Here is a 20,305-nt window from a genome sequence, read left to right as displayed (position 1 = left end):
TCGGAAGAGTTGGAAGAGGACATGCCGAAGACAAAGCAAGCTCCCCATTGAACGGTCAAAGCGAAGACAGTGTATCCGACAGTGACACCAACGATGTTAACCACCATCGACTTTGCTCCCTCTCGGCTTGCAGTTAGTCCTGTTGCTGAAAATCCAACCCCCAAAAAAACATATTAATACTAATGGAAGTCGGTCCAAGATTTAAGATCTTAGTTAGTTAGAGCCACCATTGCCACAATCTTGGATTTACTACGTATTATGGACGCGGGTCGGGTACCAGGAGTTTTGAAGACACCTGTCTCAATCTCGATTTCACGCGTTTTCTAGAGGTATTGTATCGGTCTCACCAGATCCGGGTACGGGTACCCGCGAGACCGGGACGGAAATCCGGGCATCCAAACCCGTGAAAATGTACGAAATTTTGTTGATTTATATTCACTATGTAGGAATATATAGGTAATTTTATATAAAATCTGTCAAAAGTATTTTTGTAAATACATAGAAAATCATGAATATTTTAGTAATTTTCTAAATATTCGTATATCCGCTAGACAACCCGTCAAAAAATAACAGAACCGACCCTGTCTTTCGGATTTCTCTTCTCGTCGAACCCGACATCGATGTTGCTTCTTGAGTAACCGAAATCGGGTATCCGTGAGACAAGATATCCGAAAACTAGAGGGAGACACATGTTAAAAATATCCCCTTTACAAATTTTATAAAATTTTAAACAAAATTATTAAATACCCCATAAAAAATTATATTTACCATTACAAAATTTATTGTTGACCCTTATTATAAATTTTTCCGGATTCACTATTACCGAAAATCCTCGGATCTCCGGTAAAAAGGCCCACCCCTAGGACTACATATAAGCATTCATCAACAAGAATATATATATATATATATATATATATATATATATATAAGAGGCTAATTAGGGAAAGTGTAATGGAAGAAAAGGCTTACAAAGCGCATATATATATATATACATATATATATATATATATATATAAGGCTGATTAGGGAAAAGTGTTATGGAAGAAAAGGCTTACAAAGCATAAGAGCGATCCTGGGGAACATGATAAGGAGAGGAAAGACAATTCCGCCATAGAAGCCGACATCCAAGATGACAAAGAGCTTAGACCTTCCTTCAGACAAGAAGTAGTCGCCGACTATCAGCAAACACCCGAAGGAGAAGACTTGGAAAACGTAGCCCGCAACGTTCTCGGCGCAAGGCAAGAACCCGTAGACATGAACACACGTGTTATCATCGGACACGCTCTTGATCGGTTCAAGGCCGAGGAACTCGGACTGATCGCTCGCGGAGTCGTTGATCCCGTCAGAAACCAAGATCGAGTTCTCAGATCCTGAACTCAGGGCACGACAGTTCGCGGAAAAGGTGAGGGATAGAAAGAGAAAGGAGATGAACAGAGGAAGACTTTTTGTCAAACTCTTGCAGCAAAGAGTTCGCGAGCTCGTGGATATCGCACTTTATTCTCCCCAGCAGACCGAACTCGACTGTCACGAGATCGGAAGTATATATATATATTAATAAACAAGGACCGTGGACTTTAAATGTGAATAAGAGTGGGCAAATTCTTTAATGTTTTTTTTTGTCATTATTGGGATTGACTCTTGGTGTGATAAGGACAGCTAAGGAAGGGTTGGACAATCAGGGATCGGGTATCCGGTACTTTTGGAGTATCCAAACCCAAACCCCATGGATAATGTCTGACTGCAGTTCTTGTCCCTACAGAATCAAAAATCCTCGTACCAACTGCAGTTCTTGCTTTAAACAGAAACAAGAGATCAACACCTGAGAAGAGGGGATTAAGTGAAAGAAACAAAGCTGTGAAATATTATATTACCAGATAGTAGCCTCTTACCCGACCCCGACCCCGTCCCTGTCCCCGTGTCCACGGCTGCTGCCACCTCCTCTGCCCTGTGTCCTTCAAATGCCTTATTATTCACGAGCTGATCCTGGATTCCCCCTGATGATCCACCTCTTCCTTTCTTCGCTGCCGAGACATTACCCGCTCCATTTCCTGCTGGCCGTTTCCCCTTGCGTTATAGCAATGACGACGAAGAAGAAGTATGACAGAATCCATTCATCCATAATAGGCCCACTAAATCCCGAAATCCATGAGAAATCTTCCCCAAGCCTAAAAATTCTGTAGCAATATTTCAAAAATAACAAAACTAAACATTCGTGAGAAATCTGAAACATCAAAATTCAAGACCCGGAAGGCTCAGTTCGATTCTAGAATGTGATTCATTTAGCGATATTACCTCTCAGTGAAGTCCTTGTAAAACTCCGAGAAGCCCTCCCCAAGCCTAAGATGATTTAAGTAATGTTCGGACACATCGGATTAAATGTAGAACAATTAAGATCACCTTTTGCGTCATGCCTCAACAATGACATAAAAGCCTTATGCACAGCATCACGCTCCACAGTGTCCTCTAAGGGGATCGCATTAAGGTGGGTCTATGTCAGATCGACAAGAAGTTGATAAGTAGACATAGATTTAACAACCAAAATCTCGGAGTTACCACGAGTCAGAATGGCTTGAACCCGTATCTGCAAAAATGAAGACAGAGATGCTTAAAGCAAGGGGAACATAAGTGAAGAACACTAACACAACACAGAAAATGAACTGGGCTGAAGCCCGACCAAGCAAGGGGAACTATTGATCTTTAGAAGAAGAACGCAACTTAGAAAATTTTCTCTCTGTATTTCTCTATATCACCATGAAACTGTACATGGGTTTTTATATACAACAAAGAATAAAGCAAAACCTATAAAGCAAAGTCTATACAGCTACGGACATCTCCATGTAACCACCTTAACCTAGTGTCAGAGGTAGCACCAAAACTGTCTGTTGGTCTATATTAGCAAGACAGGAAAAACGAACAAGAAAGGGTGGCTAAAACTCCCCCTCAAGATGGGAGATACAAATTTTGTATCCCCATCTTGGAAAGCAGATAGAAAAACTGATCAGAAGCAAAGGGTTTTGTCAGCAGGTCCGCAACCTGTTCTCTTTATGAAACATGTGGAATCTTCAAAAATCCAGATTTGATTTGGTCTCGAATGAAGTGACAGTCCAATTCCATATGCTTGGTACGTTCATGGTGTACCGGATTGTTCGCAAGTAGAATTGCAGACTGACTGTCGCTAAAGTGCCAAGAAGTATCTTAAGGGGCCAAGATCCTTAACTTGAAAATGTGCCTGTAGAGTATTCTTGGTCTGTGAAATCATGGTTGTATCATTCCCAGTCAATATCAAATCATCAACATATACCAACATAAGAGTTAGAGTCGATCCCACATATTTAATAAAAACAGAAGTATCTGCTGAAGACTGTCGAAATCCATCAGCCAATAAAACAGAGGACAGCTTGAGATTCCATTGTCTTGAGGCTTGTTTCAAGCCATAAATCGACTTCTTTAAGCGACAAACAGATTTCTCAAGAACTTTCTCCCCCTTAATAGCAGAATATCCAGGAGGCAGTGACATGTACAACTCTTCACTTAAATCCCCATTGAGAAATGCATTGGAAATATCCAATTGAGACAAACACCAATTCTGAGCAGTAGCTATAGCAAGCACAACTCTTACAGTAGTCATTTTTGCCACTGGACTTAATGTATCAAGGAAATCGAGGCCTTCAATTTGTGTATAACTTTTGGTGACCAATCTGGCTTTGTGTCTTTCTATGCTACCATTAGCATTGTATTTGGTTTTAAAAACCCATTTACACCCAATTGGATGTTTGCCAACAGGTAGAGAACAAATCTCCCAAGTATCTACCTTAGTTAGAGCTTCCAACTCAAATCTCATGGCAGCATTCCATTTGTCAGACTTAACAGCTTGAGTATAAATTTTTGGTTTAGTTTCGGTAAGAAGAGAAAGGTTTTGTAAGTGGGTTGTATATGAGAATAAGATAGGTAGGAAGATAGATGATATGGTGTGGTTGTGGTGGGTATAGGAGGCATGTGATGTTTGAGAAAGTAGCAGTGATAATCTGCAAGGTATGCAGGAGTGTCGTCTGTCGCTGTGATCTACGAAGTTTTTCAGAAGATTCAAGGACTGTAGGAGAGGATAAAGAAGAAGGTGAAGAAGGAGATAATGATGAAGAACAGGGTAATGAGGAAGAAGAGATGGAAGAGATGGATGGTGTCAGAAGATGAGGAAGAAAAAGAGGGAATGGAAGGAGAAGACTGTGAACTAAAATAATCATCATACAGATGAGGAGATGGAGGGTGGGGTGGAAAGCAATCTAAAGTTGAAGAAGATAAGGGTGTTATCTTAAATGGAAAAACAGATTCATCGAAAATTACATTACGAGAAACTGTTACAACATTGGGTGCAAGGTTTTAATGTCTTGTAACCTTTGATTCCATAAGGATAACCAAGAAATACACAGAAGGAGAAGCCCTCGGGGAAAACTTGTGACGGTTCTTTGTGTTGGTGGACACATAACAAAGACAACCAAAAGATCGTAAATGAGAGTATGATGGTGGTGTTCCTAAACAGCTTCTGATTCAGTCGCATACAGAAGAAGATTGATTAAGTACAGACCCTGAGATCGTCTTCCTATAGGTAATCCACACGGGCATCGAAGGCATTGGTCGAGGAATTAGCCGTGCTCCGAGCTATTTGGCCTTGATCCTCGTCTTCGACAGGTCGATGATCCCTTCTTAATCTTCCACATTCTGCATTCCGACAAGGAAAATCAGACAAATTCATACAGAAAGTGACAACAAAGCAATCAGACAAACAAGTCATGTCCGAGGCACAAAACCGCATTTCGACCAGGAATGATTTGGAGAAAATTGCAAAAATGGAGGGAAGCAAACAAAAAAATTGCTCGATTCGAACAAAAAACCCTAGAAGGAAATGAAGGCGAACCTGAGACTTGCCCTTGGACTCATTCAGGCGCTCGCCCAAGTCGTAGAGCTTCTCGATCAAGTTGGCTTCGTCGGAGTTTCTCGAGAAAATCGAAGAAGATGGGTATACATGCAGAGCTTCTCGACGAATACAGTACATATACGTATGTCTGCACTGCTGTATACATATAGCGAAAAGGCTGTCGGATAGGGAGATGAAGAAGGATAAGCAGAGAGACCGTCCATGGTGGTTAGCGGTTTCTCTCTCGCAGAGTTGCCGAATGGTTTCTGTGCTTTTTTTTTTTGTAGCTTGAAGAAGAAGAAGAAGAAGAGCGTTAAGAAATTTTATTTCGAGTAAAACGACGTCGTCTATATTTAGAGAACTTCAAAACGACACCTTTACTTATTGTTTCTTTCAAATTAACCCCAAAAGTTTATTTATTGAATCAATCCCGTGTAATGTAATCGTAAATCGTCCGTACTTGATAATTATGTACATGAAGATCTCGCACAAGAAATTATGTACAAACATTATAAATTCAGTTATTCCAATTAAATTTTAATCAATTATATTTATCGATTTGATTTGAACCCTCTTGGAATAAAATAACGTAACACAATCGGATAAAGAACAATAAACAGAACGAACATATAAATATAAACCAATCGGATATATGTCATATTTATCTTATATATATGTATCTCACCCCACTAACAATATATTTTACTATTCGAATTTTTCAAGGTTGTACATAATAAATATTTAATAAACATGGATCTCTAACAATCCAATCACAATATCATTGGCGACGTAGATTTCGCTCCCCCGTGAAATGGGAATCTATTCTCGAATCTCCTCATTTCATATTCATATATGAACACAATGACACATATTGTTTTTATAATCAATTTTTGGATCGACGGCCATATAAATAAATAACAGAGATTTACAATATAATATTTATTTTTTAACACCCATAAGAAAAATACAAAGCTTTTTTTTGTCCTCATGCACAAATTATGCAGCTACATGAGCCATTCATTCATTGAAGCCCTTGCTCACGGGCCATGATTGCTTCCACATGCTAGTGTGACAAATCTTTTTTTTCGTGGACCATCTGCATAAAAAGAGTCAACATTTTCATAATTTAATCTAAAAATTAATATATATATATATATATATGCATATATATATATATATACACACGTCCAAAGTGACCCACCACTCAAAGCTCACAAGGGCCGTAAACATGCATGTCCTATCTCTTTCATACTTTTCCATTTTCCTCTTCTTGTTCTTTCTGTCGACCGTTCCATCTTCTCCGGCCAAACCCTCCGCCGCTCCTCCACCGCAGACTCCGGTGGTCCACCGCCGCAGACACCGCCAGCTGGCGGTGGATTACTACGCGAAGACGTGTCCTCAGCTGGAGAAGCTGGTCGGCTCCGTCACTTCTCGGCAGTTCAGAGAAGCTCCGGTCTCGGCTCCCGCCACAATTCGCCTCTTCTTCCATGATTGCTTCGTCGAGGTAATGAACGATAGGGACCGTAACAATGCCGTTCCCCGTTCTTCAATCACCCTTCATTTGCTACTTTGGCGCACGTTAGCACAGTTTTCTGCATTGACGCGTATTTTAGCGTTCATTTTTTTCCGACAAAAAAAATTGCATGCTCGATGCATTTTGGTGTAATATGAAATAAAATAAAATAAAGTGATGATCCCTTTATGTGTGGTAAAATGCATTGCTTTAGACCAATTTAGGATGCAATTTGATTATTTGGTTAAATTTTTACGTACCAAATTGTAATCAATGGTTCTAAAAGCTAGTAATCATCGTGGCAGAGACGTAAATAGCACAAAATTTTGAATTTGATGACCAATGTGATAGAATCTGAACAAGATTATTACGGTGTTGCCCGGTCCAAACTCGTTCTAAACCGGTTAACTCTGGTCTGATTTAAGCGCGCTTTAGCATAGGACGCGCATGTTAGCAACAAAAGTTAAAAAAAGAGGGGGAAACCCCAGGTGAGTTGGTCAAGGAGCATGGCGGGAAACCATGAGGTTGGGGGTTCGACTCCTACCGCCTCCTTAAACTCTCACCTGTCGCCTGTCAGTTACGGCTGATTCACCACCTACACGTGTGTCGCAGGCTCGTGCGTGTAAGCTTGGGTTTACTCGGCGCTGCGGGCCCGAAGGGCCACCGCTGTGACCCCTTGGTTAGCGAGCCACCGACTGCGCCACAGGCTGCGTCATAGGCCACCGCTGTGACCAGGGGTTAGCGAGCCCGAAGGGCTAGTCGGGGTTCCCAATGTATCAAAAAAAAGTTAAAAAAAGAGAGATAATAAATAGGTCCAAAATTGAAGTTAATAATCTATAAAATAAACTTTTTATTTAGGAAAAATCCTAAAAAAATATATGACACGGTCAATTTTTAAAAAATAAAACCTAAATTTTATCTTTTACTAAATAAAACTTCAACTTGATTGTTGAATTATAAATAAATATAAGTTTTATGAAAGTTCTCATTTTTAAATCCATCGCTCACGTGACGCAGCGATGTCGTGACATGTGGATGATGACGTGCTAAATGGGTCAAATTGTTGATTTGACATATAAGATATGAGTATATTACGCCAGTATTTAGGTTTAAAAATGATAATGATTATAAAGTTCGAGTTTATTTTCGACCGAAAAATAAACTTGAGATTTTATTTGATAAAAAATAAAGTTTAGATTTTATTTTATAAAAATGGAGAAGTTTAGATATTGTTTTTTTGTAATTTTGTCTTTTATTTAATATTTCGGATATGTTTTGTTTGATTATAACAAGATAAAAAAAAAATTGGGATGGGAATGAATGAAGGGCTGTGACGGGTCGATATTGGTGGAAACAGAGGGAGGGAGGAAAACGACGTCGTCGCCGGAGAGGGAAGCGGAGGAGAGCAAGGACTTGAGACGAGAAGGCTTCGAGACGATAAAGAAGGCCAAGTCCATGGTGGAAACTCACTGTCCCTCTCTCGTCTCTTGCTCCGACATTCTCGCCATTGCTGCTCGAGATTTCATCCACTTGGTAATAATAATATATATATATATATATATATATTGTAAAATCAGGTAGATATCATACGATTCGGTCGTTTGGTGGCTATTTCCGGTTATATACGATTTAGTTTCGGTTTTTGGTTTTTATTGATAATAATATTCATTTTTCAAATAGATTTTTGGATTTTTTTTTATTCGGTTTGTTTCGGTTTTAGATAAATGATACACATTCAATTTTTTTTTATTTTGAATTCGGTCCGACTATATACCATCTAGGTTTTTTTATTGATAAAAAAATTGTTTTTGAAAGAGATTTTCATATTTTCGTTTATTTTATTTATTATTCAGTTCGTTCCTGCTTGAGATCGATTTTTTTTTTGACAAATCATACCAATATGTATTATTTGATTAAAGATATATTTAATTATTTTTATTAACCAAATTGACAATCCCTAATTGAAATGTATATCCACATCTGCATCATGATATTAGAGTTTTCCATTCCACTATGATATTATATGGACACTATTTCAATTAACATGATTATAATCCAACATGAATAGACACGTGTAATGCATAGAGTATCCTAAGTTTAACCCTAATTACGTTTAATTACAATAATGCCCTTTTAGATAAAAACTAGGCAAAATATATATATACTGACGAATATATATATACATATACAGGCAGGTGGGCCATATTACCAAGTGAAGAAAGGAAGATGGGACGGCAAAATATCAAAGGCGACGAATGTTCCTCGCAACATTCCTCGAGCAAACGCAACCGTCGATCAGCTCATCCGTCTCTTCTCGTCGAAGGGATTAACGGCGAAAGATCTCGTCGTCCTCTCGGGCGCACACACGATAGGGTACGCCCACTGCAGACAATTCCTCCCCCGTCTCTACGACTTCAAAGGATCCCGGAAACCCGACCCGAGCCTCGACGCCAGGCTCCTCAAGGAGCTGAAGATTTCGTGCCCGAGGTTCGGGGGAGGGACTAACGCGGTCTTGCCGCTCGACGTGACCACGCCCTTTGCGTTCGATAACGGGTATTTCTCGGGTTTGGAGAAGAATATGGGGTTGTTAGGGTCGGACCAGGCCCTATTTCTCGATCCAAGAACTAAGGATATCGTCGCGGAGATGGCTGGGGACAAGCAGAGGTTTTTCTCGGCCTTTTCCGAGTCTATGGATAAAATGGGCTCCATCGGTGTGAAGAGAGGGAGGAAACATGGGGAGATTCGAAGGGATTGCGGCCAATTCTTGTGAGGAAATTCGTTCTTGGAATTTGTTACAAATTCATTTGATTCCTTGGAAGGAAATTCGTATAATACAAAGTTTATTGTTTATATACAAAATTGTTTGTTTTCTTGGAACAAATTGGTACAACGCAAAGTTTCATAAAACTACTATATTGGAAATTAATGTTCTTGAATGGGCTCGGGGTTTTTTTATTAGAGAAAATCTCACATAAATGTCCCGATTTTTTAAAATTTTATCAAATAAATATATGAATTTTTAATTTGCCTAATTGATTCAACAAATGTTAGAAAATTCCAAATTGACACCGCAGCATGTGAAGAAGTATTTGTTCTTTTGATGGGTGTTCACAAAGTTTTTTTCTTAATTATAAAAATATAATTTTAGGTCTTTTATATATTTCTCATTTAACCGGAAAAAAATATTTCTCTAAAACTGCATAGCATTATATGATTAATTAAAATTTTGACGATGACAACAATTCATGTAGGGTGATCATTTCTAGTTTCGATTCGGGTTTGATTCATTTATATTTGGATTCGACTATTCGGGTTGTAGAAAAACTATAATCATTCGGTTTTTATATAAATTTTGGTTCCGTTTAGTTCGGTTTAGATTCGTTTTTTTTTATTTATAAAAAACGTATTTTCAAAAAAAAAATCGGTTTTATTTTTATTTTACCAAAAAAAGGTTGTATATATTCACAATCATAGAATACCGTCTCAAAGAAAGCGGGAAAATCTCCCTCCTCCTGAAACCCTAGAAAAATCCGGAGTCACTCAAAGAGGAAGAAGAAGAAGAAGAAGAAGATTGGCAATGGAGGAGGATACGCCCCCGATCTTCGACCACTGCCTAGAAACCTCCTCTCAGAAATCTCAGTTACAACGCTGCGGCTTTGCCTTTCAACGGGACGACCACCCAGATTCTCAGCTCTCCACCGGAGCTGTGCCGCCAAAAAATGGCTGGAATTCCCCTCGCGATGTTCCCGGAGATTCGGAGAAGATGGTGACTGACTCCGAACGGAGGCCCGACACAGAGGATAACATTGTCGCCCTTGATCGGGCGGTTCCCGTTGTGTTGGAGGAGCAGACGACCGTGGCCGAGGTTTTCGGACCGAATCGGCTATCGCATGAAGAAGGTGGTTCTAGGGTTTCGGAAAAGCCCAATGATCTGTCTGATCAACCCTTGTCGTCGAGGAAATTGAAAGATGGGAATATGAAATCTCCAGCGAAGGAAAATGGGAAGACGAAGCTGAAGATTCCGTTGAGGGAGGTGGTGAAAGCTATCGTGATGAACTCGAGGGACCAGAGGAACAAAGAGGAGGAAGAAAAAGACCTTGAGAAGATGGATTACGTACAAATCCTCATGTCAAAGGGATTCAAATTCCCAGATTGAAGGTGAAAATTGGATCTCTCGCGATATCTCCGTAAAATAATCGAGAACCCTTCACTGTATTTTCTCTGTTATTGTCGTGGAAGGAAACCATGGATTATTCAACCTGTTCTTGATGCAGGTATGTTCTCCATATGCAATGTAAGCCATGGGTTTCTGTTGAATGATTTTTGTGTGAGGTAGTGCTTGTGGTTGATCAATGATCACAGATCTAACGGATACAACATTGTCCCTCAGAAATTTGGTTTAGGGAAAGGATCCATTCTTGCAATCAAAGTGGAGAGATTTTTTGCGTCTGTCTGCCCCTTTTCTTTAGTTGCCTCTTTTTATGGTTGCTCCTTCATTGTTCTTGTTGTTAGTTGGTAAGAAAACCAGTCGACGAATGCATATTTCAGATCGAATTATCCGTTCTGGGTTTGCATCTCAGCATTCGCCATTCCGTGTTCTTGACAGAAACTAACCATCACCTTGGAGCTGAGTTGAGTTGATAAAACACTGAATTCTCTTTTGTGTATACTCAAATCTTGAAACATGTCTCTGTCTTTTCCACTCATCTGTTTGGTCTGTTCACATGTTAGTTCAAGCTGCAAACAAAGCTCGAGTTAACAAGTCTTAGTGAGATCTTTGCCAGTGATTCAAGAACGAGAAGACCGAAGATCAAGAAACGGAGAAAATAAGGTAATCCGAAAACTACAAACACGAGCGTTATACCGTTAAATTTTCCGTGGAGACACCGTGAGAAGATGATTTTTACATCACGGTCAAGTTCTGGTTGATCTGGTTTTTGCCGTCTGAAACTGGTGTAGAGAATGCTCCTTCCTCTGAAACATATCCTTCATTTGTATATTTTTTGTTTATCAATGAAAATAATATAATACCATACAATAAATCTTGATACAATCTAATACCATTCATACCACCGGTTCGGCCGGTCCGTGACATAGAATCGTGAGTCCGAGCCATTTACCGATACATTCCGAGTGAAACATGTGTATACAGTTCGGTAACACCTTAATGACATCGTTCTTCGATATTTAACCTAGACAGACCAATACTCTACCTGTTCATCATTATCAGGCTGGCCTGGCTCAGCCTAGTCTGATTCGTTTCGATCTGAAAAAACTTTAGTCAAATTCAGTCTAATCGGTTTTTTAGTGAGCCAAAAATATATCAGGTCAACCCATATCATCTTATCTCACGAGCCAAACGAATCGTCCCATTAACTAAATATATAAATCTTAAAAATAAAATTTATAATATTAAAAAATATTTAAAAATAATTTTAATTTTTAAAAGATATTTTAACTACTTTTAAAATATTTTAAATATAATAAAAAATAAAATTTTAAACAAAACAAATTAAATATGTAATAAAAATATATTTTGTATATAAAAATATTTTAAAATATTTTAAAATATTAAAAAATATTTTTAAAAATATTTTTTTCTTGGCCCGCGAGCCAGCCCGGCAAGAAAGGGTGGCTAAAACTCCCCCTCAAGATGGGAGATACAAATTTTGTATCCCCATCTTGGAAAGCAGAGCGAACTGGGGCTCGTTTTACACCCCTATCTGTAGTAGCTTTATACACTTTATACGTGAACGTTGGCAACTCGGCTATGGCCGAAGGGCTGAGCCCTCGGTCGGGTGGCTCGGTCGGTCCATCGGAATTGAGGGAGGAGCAAACCAATAAAAGACAAATGCGATTAAGATTGATGCTGTGATTATGGAATTCGAAATATAGCAGTATATATATATATATATATATATATATATATATATAATACAAATGGTATATTGAATTTTGTAAGTTAGCACCTTATATTACACAACAAGCATTAGGATTCTCATCACTAAACAACTGAGGAGCATAGACATAGTGGACGAAATATGGAGTGTTCCCATCTCTGTCTTTGGCCTCAACCTTAACCTTCTCTTTGAACTCTTCGACTTCTTTTGTCTTTTTCACTTCCACCACTTTGACCACTTCTTCTTTCTTCTTCTTCTCCTCCTCTTCCTCTGTTTTGGTAGTCACGATCTCTGCATGTTTGTGTATTTTCTTCCTTATGTAAGTTAGAAGCTTTGTGGATTCTATTGTTCCATGTACGGTTAGGGTTTGTGCCTTTGTATCTGTTTTGACCGTGTGAATACCTGCATATTTGAATTACTATAGATTATAGATTACAATTCAATAATATATATATGGTTAAATCAGCAAAAAATGTATCTAAGTATATGATTATAATTCAATAATATGGTTAAATAAGCAAAAATATATCTAAGTATATGTCCATTGTGTGCCAAGAAGCCATAGTATTTTATTTTGACAAATTTTACTCTTAAACAAAATAAATATGGTGAAAAAAATAATAACATTCTAATGAATTTCTCACATATCCTAGATTAATATTCGGTGGTTATAATACAACAACAACAACAATACCGTCTTAATCCCAAGTTTATTTAGGGTCGGCCGCATGAATTCTTCTTTTCCATTCATTTCGGTTTTGCGTCATATTCTCCGATATTTGCATTCGGTCGTTATAATATGTTACAAAAAAAATAAATGTTTAATATAGGTGGATTGTAGAATATATATATATATATATATATATATATATATATATATATATATATATATAACATATCAATATATATATATATCATCTACAACTCACCTTTTATCAAACGTTTTTTTTGTCGCTATACGAAAATGTATTGCAAATTTAGAACGTTTTATTTATCGTTGAAAAAATGGTTACAACGTAGTAACGTTTTTGCAACAATTTTTAAAAAATTTGTTGTTGTTTAAAAAATGTTAAAAAAATATAACTTTCTATTCACTACACATATCATAAAGGGCAAATTGAAATAAATATAATACATAAGCTATTTTTTTTTATTAATTGTATTAATTCTTACAAGGGGGTCATATAAACCTACGTACCTTTGTGCTTCAATAGCTTTTGCCGAAGATCTTTCTCACATTTTCCACAATGTATGTGTACCTTCACTACTGTCGTATGAAAAACTTCCTGTAATTTATTATGAGGATGATTTATGCCTTAATATTTGGAAAAATAAAATAAAATTTACAGCTAAAAAATCAATTCAAATAAGATAGAGATTAGTTATGTTGGGTTTCTATCCGTTTTAAATTCTATATGGATTTAGATTATGTATTCATTTTAAAATAAATTTTCATTTCATCCGTTTTTTAATTAATTTTTTCTTATTCTTTTCATGTTTGGTTTAAAAAAAAAATCATATTCAATTGTTTTTAAATAGAATTATGTTTGGATACATTTGTGAGTCATTGGGTTCTGGTCATATATATATATATATATATGTGCTAACTAAAATAATGATATCATCATCCTTCTGATGGTTAAATAAATAAGATACGATATAAGATATTTATCTATGACTTTTCATTTCGTATTTAACTATCATAAGGATGATTATATAAGATATTTAACTATGACAGCTAGAAACTTTTTTTTTTCTCGAAAACTAAAAAGGCAATACTAATTATAGATTTAAAAATGAATTCTATAATATGAAATAAAAAAATTTTTATAGAAATTAATAGAAGAGTGATAATGTGGCTTACTTTCTTTACTTCAACTGTTTTCTTCTCAATTATCTTCTTAACCTCTGGTTTGGGAGAAACCAAATCGACTTTTTTCTTGCTCCATTTCTCTAACTGCTTGTGGATCTTCATAACTTCCATGATCCCTTTAACCTTTACTTCATTTTTCTCCAAATCGAAATCCACACTATGGACCCCTTCAATATATAGTAAGTTCATATATATATATATATATATCAAAAAAAAATAATAGTTGAATTATTTATCAAATTTGCATTAGGTTACATAAAATTAGAGGAAAAAATTGCAGAAATAACCCCAAATGTCGTTTCTTACTTCAAGGGATGATCTTCTAGGTTTAGGGTTTTTAAAAAAAAAACTAAAACAACGAAAAGACTAGTTTACCCTTAAAAAATTGAATACGTGGCAACCTTCTATATAGTGAAAAAAACTTCGAAAATTTCTTCTCTCATTTTTTCTAAAAATTCAAATCGCAAATTTTTTTTTCTTTTTCTCTCCAAAGATATTTCTTGGCGATTCTAACAAAAAATTTCTTAATTTTTGTCTTACACTCGACATATTTCTCTACTATGACAAGATCCAACGTTCCAAAGTTGAAGAATTTGAGAATGCATGGAAAATGTTCGATAAAAATCCTCAGAGAAAATTTGGCTCTTAACACGTCATACTAGTCATATCGGTCAGACTTTGGTCATACCGATCAGATTTTGGTCAGATGTCACAATTTGGTTAGCCGATCACACTTTGGGTGAAGATAACTTATGTTAAGAGATTTTTTTTATACATGGAATTAGATCACCAAAACGATAAAAAATATATTCTTATAACTCTTATACAACTTTTTGAATCGTTTAAAGTTAATTTAGACCTTTACTTTTCGTGTGAAAAATAGTCATACCGGTCACACTTTGATAAGACGGTCAAACATTGGTCATACAATCAGAATTTGGTCAGACAGTCAAACTTATTGAAAATTGATGAATTTATCATTTTAAAAAAGTGTTAATATGGTATAATAATAATCTCATATAACAAATCGGTCAGACAGTCAAACTTTGGTCAAACCGATGATACTTTAGTGAGACAATCAGACGGTCAACCTTTGGTCATACCGATCATATCATCAGTCTGGTCATAAGGTTATACTAGTCAGACTAGTCGTACTTTTTCAAAAATGATGAATTTACGAATTTAAAAGTGTTGATCAAACATATTCTTCTTATATAGAATTTTAGCTTATTAGGGTTTCACTTCGATTCGATTCGAATGAACAATATCATTTAAGCTTACACTCGTCAAATTTTTTCTCTATAACGAGATATGGCATACCAAAGTTGAAGAATTTGAGAATGTATGGAAAGTGTTTGATGAAAATCCGGAGAGAAATTTTGGCTACCGAAATACCACACCGGTCAAACCGATCCGATTTTGCTCATGGTTTCAAGAACAATGATGTTATCAATAATGTAACTCCTTCCAAATAAGTCCTAAAGTACTAGTAGTGTTTGTATAATACATTAGATACAATTGACTTATGTTGAAAGATTTTTTTTTACACATGAAATTAGAACTCCAAAATGATGCAATATTATTTTTAGAACCCCTATACAACTTTTCAAATCGTTTAAATTTAATTTAAACCTTTCTTTTTCGTACCCAAATGGTCAGACGGTCATACGGTCAGACGGTCATACCATAGTCAGACGGTCAGACTTGTTCGAAATTGCATAATTCATCGTTTTAAAAGTGTTAACATAGTGATAATTATATCATATCACAAATGTTCAAGTTCAAACTCGGTCGTAACAATATGGATTGACCACATTTTTTGTTTGACAATGGAATTCCTTCCAAAGAAGAACTAAAGTACTAGTAGTGTTTGTGTAATACATATGATACAATTGACTTATGTTGGAAGATATTTTTTTACACATGAAATTAGAACTCCAAAACGATGCAGTAGTATTTTTGTAACCCCTATACAACTTTTCAAATCGTTTAAATTTAATTTAGACCTTTTATTTTCGTACCTAAATGGTCAGACGGTCATACAATCAGACGGTCATACCTTGGTCAGACGGTCAGACTTGTTTGAAATTGCATAATTCATCGTTTTAAAAGTATTAACATAGTAATAATCATATCATATCATAAATTTTTCAGGTTCAAATTTTTCGTAACAATATGGATTGACCACATTTTTTGTTTGACAATGTAACTCCTTCCAAAGAATACCTAAAGTACTAGTAGTGTTTGTGTAATACATTGGATACAATTGACTTATGTTGGAAGATTTTTTTTTTACACATGAAATTAGAACTCCAAAACGATGCAGTAGTATTTTTATGACCCCTATACAACTTTTCAAATCGTTTAAATTTAATTTAGAGATTTCTTTTTCGTATCCAAATGGTCAGACGGTCATACGATCAGACGGTCATACCTTGGTCAGACGGTCAGACTTGTTCGAAATTGCTTAATTCATCGTTTTAAAAGTATTAACATAATAATAATCATATCATATCACAAATTTTTCAGGTTCAAATCTGTCGTAGCAATATGGATTGACCACATTTTTTGTTTGACAATGTAACTTCTTCCAAAGAAGACCTAAAGTATTAGTAGTGTTTGTATAACACATTGGATACAATTGACTGGTCTTGGAAGATTTTTTTTTTCACGTGAAATTAGAACTCCAAAATGATGTAATAATATTCTTATAACCCCTATACATCTTTTTGAATCGTTTAAATTTAATTTAGGCATTTTTTTCGTACCCAAATGGTCAGACGATCAAATGGTCATACGGTCATACCTTGGTCAGACGGTCAGACTTGTTTAAAATTGCATAATTCATCGTTTTAAAAATGTTAACATAATAATAATCTTGTTTAAAATTGCATAATTCATCGTTTTAAAAATGTTAACATAATAATAATCATATCATATAATAAATTTAATGAGTATGATCAGTTTGACCACTTTGATGATTATGACCAGCGTTACCAATTTTGTGAGAATAATCATTTTGACCAATTTGACAAGTATGACCAGTTAGAAGTACGACCAATTTGACCATTCTGACACATATGTATGACCAGATTTCCAAATTCTTCCATTTTGATGAATTTCACATATTTAACGATTTCGATCAGTTAGAATAACTTGAATCATGGTATTGCTGATGAAATGCCCAAACTTAATATTGTTTTTCACAACAAATTTAATAACGTATTTTAGAAACAATATTTACCTATTATTTAGATTTGTATTTAATCGATGAAATGCTCAAACTTAATATTGTCTTTTCACAATAAATTAGCTGAAAAATAGATTGGAAGTAAAGAGCGTTGGAAGATTATAGAATGGGCAAGAAGAGAGATTGTAGTTTGTTCCACATATGCGAATGGAGAGAGAGAGGTGGAAGAGGAGAGAGAGAGTTGAAATATTTTTTAAAATTAAAATATTAAATAAAAAAGGAAGGGTATTTTTGGAAGGATACAATTATAACGTTATGAGATGATGTTAGTTTTTTTTAAAAAAAAAGGGAGGTCATGCCATGAAATAAAAATGACATTTAAAGTCATTTTTGCAATTCCTCCAAATTAGAGTGTTTAAAAGCAAGTCTACATTCTAGATATATATTATCATGGCACATCATAGTATATATTTCGATTATATTGTATTCATCTTCGAGATCGGAATATTGATTAACAACGACATTTGGGGACTTTTATATTTCATGAAACATTTATGAAAGAAACCCAATTGCGAAAATTTTACCGATGATATTTTCATTATAATCAAGAAACAAAATTGGGGGTTCAAAGAAATATACGTTCAATGAGAATACTATCTAATTAAAGATAATAATTTACATATATTTATCATATATATTTATGATAATAAAATATGTATACTTATAACATGTCAAATCCCTAAGGGTTATATATATATTTTTTTGGGTATGATGGGTTAATATTATATATATGCAAAAGTTGTATACAATGCATGCGAAATAGGGAGAAAAAAAAGAAAGAAAGAAAGAAGAGCAGTACCTTCTGTACGAAGGAGAGGCTTCTTGATATCGCATGCACATTTTCGGCAATGAAGATTAACCTTGTAAACGGCTGTGATGAGTTGCTCCTTCTTCTCTTCTTTCGCCGCCATGTTTTCCGACAACCTTAGTCTCTCTCTCTCTCTCTCTCTCTCTCTCTCTCTCTCTCTCTCTCTCTCTCTCGTAAGCTTAGGTTATGGTCTTATTCAAGTATATTGAATATTTGTGTATATATTTTGGTCTAACTGCTCCGTAGAAAGAATACAAGTTATCGTTCGGACATTGGTTTATGATATATCTAGAAATCAAGGTTTTCATTTTTCCAAACTAAAAATTGAATCTGAGTATGATTTTTAATTTCATTTATGTGTTGCTAAACCGGGTTCTAATTGGGCTTTGAGGGTTTGCTTAGAGACCGGTTTAGCTATATATTCAAATACAATGCATATTCAATTCAGATCCATCACTCTATGGATTTGTATAACTAATTTTCTATTTAATCGAAAAAACTTGCGCTTCGATTCAAAATTCTTCGATTTTAGTTTTAGTTAGTTAAAAAACTAAAAAAAAAATATCGAATTAAATTAATAATATGTTTTGGTACGGTATCTAATTACCTCAGTCTAGTTTAACGAATGTAATTAATGAGATTTTGATACGGTTTCCACGTAATAAAAACAATAGACATTTCTTTTTAACGATTGTAAAAGATAAACCGGTTTTAGAACCGGGTCAAATCAAATCGAACCGGTTCACAAAAAGTCCAAATGGACGTACCAATTCCCCGATTACTTGTGTTGAATTTTTTTTTTGGCAAAGGTTGTTCACCAGTGCCAATACCATTGGTTATTATTACAATATGTATACAAAATAAACACAGACGTGGTGGTCCGGTGGCCGGTGGCGTGAAAGTACAAAATACTCTTCAATATCCGGATTCGAATTTCATCTGAAAATCATCAATAGTAAAAAAATAAAAAAAATGTGTATACAAAATATTATTTTTTTTACATATTGCGTATTCATAATCATAGTATTTTTTCGAAATGTTTTTTTTTCCAAAAGAGACCATTTTTTGTGATTTTTTTTTCCTGTTTAGGGATTTTTGAATTTTTTTTCTATAAATAACGAATTAGAATCGGTGTAATGTTTTTAATTTCTATTATAATGTAAACTATAAACCCGTTTTGATATTTCAGCCTTATAGATACATAAATTTCGAAATCAAACAAACGAAACTGCAAATTTATAAAAAAATGAAGAAACTAGTTTTTTTATAAGTTTCTTGAAATTGATTAATGTTTTTATTGAAGAAAAAAGAAATTATTTTTGTTGGGCCTGCGTGGACTTCATCCAGGCCCAAGTTGGCTTCGATCATCGTACAATATTCTAATTTATTAATTAGTTCAATTTGTTTTTTAATTTATGTTCCCTTCATAATTAGGGACGAGCTTTCGATTCGATTCTTTGGAAACCGGACCGAACCAAATCGTTAAAACGGTATTTTTTCTGACCCGAAACCGCTGTTATTTCCCGAACGATATCATTTTTAGAAAACCGAAATTTTCCGGAACCGAACCGAACCGAACCGAAGTTTAAAAATCCCGAAAAACCGAATATTTTTAAAGAAAATCTATCATTTTTTTAATAAAACCCAAAATCGAACCGACCCGATGCCGGAACCGAACCGAATACAATAAAAAACCCAATTAGTACATATTTTTGTAAAACCGAAAGAACCGAACCGATTCATTCCGTCCCGAACCCGAACCGTTTCCCGAAACACCCACCCTACTTCATATTAATCCTTATGCATAGTTATTCCATCTCCAAATAAAAACCTAACATAATTAAATATGTCTGAAAATACTATAAAAAACATAGTGATTTTTTGGTTTTTTAAAATGAAAAACCCAAAAAATTTACATGATTTTATAAATATGATTTTTTCTAAAAACTTGGAAAAACCATTTTAATTAAATAATTAACTAAAAATTAAAAGTTTAAAACTAAAATTTTAAAACTAATGCCAAAAAATTTAAATAAAAACTATCTTCAT

General features: G+C 35.2%; 4 protein-coding genes and 2 long non-coding RNA genes across 13 annotated transcripts in view; 2 read left to right on the top strand and 4 right to left on the bottom strand.

The window, feature by feature from the left end:
• LOC104820693 overlaps window positions 1-1,440 on the bottom strand; it is a gene marked incomplete at its 5' end in the record, with an annotated part of 3,745 nt that extends 2,305 nt beyond the window's left edge. The window contains 2 exons of the mRNA XM_010551253.1: window positions 1-145; window positions 1,056-1,440. The exon at window positions 1-145 is cut by the window's left edge and continues 31 nt beyond it. Of these exons, the coding sequence (XP_010549555.1) occupies window positions 1-145; window positions 1,056-1,440 (530 nt within the window). The remainder of the gene's footprint in view (window positions 146-1,055) is intronic.
• A 133-nt stretch (window positions 1,441-1,573) lies between these two features.
• Window positions 1,574-4,196, bottom strand: LOC104820585. 2 transcript variants are annotated; one of them, XR_002024494.1, is made up of 4 exons: window positions 3,034-4,196; window positions 2,554-2,581; window positions 2,293-2,463; window positions 1,574-2,174 (listed from the first exon to the last, which is right to left on the bottom strand). It is a non-coding gene; the product is annotated as an uncharacterized LOC104820585 (long non-coding RNA). The 2 variants fall into 2 exon arrangements; XR_772948.2 differs by having other exon boundaries at window positions 2,293-2,581.
• A 108-nt stretch (window positions 4,197-4,304) lies between these two features.
• On the bottom strand, window positions 4,305-5,186 carry LOC104820586. Its single transcript, XR_772949.1, has 2 exons — window positions 4,913-5,186; window positions 4,305-4,716 (listed from the first exon to the last, which is right to left on the bottom strand). It is a non-coding gene; the product is annotated as an uncharacterized LOC104820586 (long non-coding RNA).
• A 933-nt stretch (window positions 5,187-6,119) lies between these two features.
• On the top strand, window positions 6,120-9,339 carry LOC104820583 (peroxidase 19-like). The gene is made up of 3 exons (XM_010551087.1): window positions 6,120-6,416; window positions 7,752-7,958; window positions 8,617-9,339. The coding sequence occupies exons 1-3, from the start codon at window positions 6,141-6,143 to the stop codon at window positions 9,193-9,195; spliced, it is 1,062 nt and encodes a 353-aa protein (XP_010549389.1). The 5' UTR covers window positions 6,120-6,140; the 3' UTR covers window positions 9,196-9,339.
• Window positions 9,340-9,909: 570 nt separating this feature from the next.
• LOC104820582 lies at window positions 9,910-11,483 on the top strand. Of its 7 annotated transcripts, none has more exons than XR_002024492.1 (3): window positions 9,910-10,583; window positions 10,974-11,056; window positions 11,157-11,483. XR_002024492.1 is itself a non-coding variant. In XM_010551086.1 (2 exons), the coding sequence occupies exon 1, from the start codon at window positions 10,003-10,005 to the stop codon at window positions 10,579-10,581; it is 579 nt and encodes a 192-aa protein (XP_010549388.1). In that variant the 5' UTR covers window positions 9,910-10,002; the 3' UTR covers window positions 10,582-10,583; window positions 11,210-11,483. The 7 variants fall into 7 exon arrangements, 3 of the variants coding, with proteins under 3 accessions (XP_010549388.1, XP_010549386.1, XP_010549387.1); XR_002024489.1 differs by having other exon boundaries at window positions 9,910-10,699; XR_002024491.1 differs by lacking the exon at window positions 10,974-11,056 and having other exon boundaries at window positions 9,910-10,699; window positions 11,210-11,483.
• An 864-nt stretch (window positions 11,484-12,347) lies between these two features.
• LOC104820581 (heavy metal-associated isoprenylated plant protein 3) lies at window positions 12,348-18,414 on the bottom strand. Its single transcript, XM_010551078.2, has 4 exons — window positions 18,248-18,414; window positions 14,190-14,365; window positions 13,524-13,611; window positions 12,348-12,727 (listed from the first exon to the last, which is right to left on the bottom strand). The coding sequence occupies exons 1-4, from the start codon at window positions 18,357-18,359 to the stop codon at window positions 12,396-12,398; spliced, it is 708 nt and encodes a 235-aa protein (XP_010549380.1). The 5' UTR covers window positions 18,360-18,414; the 3' UTR covers window positions 12,348-12,395.
• Window positions 18,415-20,305: the final 1,891 nt, after the last annotated feature.

This window comes from Tarenaya hassleriana, unplaced genomic scaffold (assembly GCF_000463585.1).
Source record: "Tarenaya hassleriana unplaced genomic scaffold, ASM46358v1 Cleome31, whole genome shotgun sequence".
NCBI classification, from domain to species: Eukaryota; Viridiplantae; Streptophyta; class Magnoliopsida; order Brassicales; family Cleomaceae; genus Tarenaya; species Tarenaya hassleriana.
The sequence above is the reverse complement of the archived record's forward strand: the minus strand, read 5'-3'. Positions and strand labels throughout refer to the sequence as shown.

Bases quoted from the DNA above. Each gene is read 5' to 3' on its own strand.
- LOC104820582 (XM_010551086.1), top strand. From the start codon at position 10,003: ATGGAGGAGGATACGCCCCCGATCTTCGACCACTGCCTAGAAACCTCC.
- LOC104820583 (XM_010551087.1), top strand. From the start codon at position 6,141: ATGCATGTCCTATCTCTTTCATACTTTTCCATTTTCCTCTTCTTGTTC. The intron at 6,417-7,751 runs GTAATGAACGAT...GAATGAATGAAG, and splicing joins TCCATGATTGCTTCGTCGAG to GGCTGTGACGGGTCGATATT. The intron at 7,959-8,616 runs GTAATAATAATA...ATACATATACAG, and splicing joins CTCGAGATTTCATCCACTTG to GCAGGTGGGCCATATTACCA.
- LOC104820581 (XM_010551078.2), bottom strand. From the start codon at position 18,359: ATGGCGGCGAAAGAAGAGAAGAAGGAGCAACTCATCACAGCCGTTTAC. The intron at 14,366-18,247 runs GTACTGCTCTTC...TATATATTGAAG, and splicing joins GCCTCTCCTTCGTACAGAAG to GGGTCCATAGTGTGGATTTC. The intron at 13,612-14,189 runs GTAAGCCACATT...AATAAATTACAG, and splicing joins AAACAGTTGAAGTAAAGAAA to GAAGTTTTTCATACGACAGT.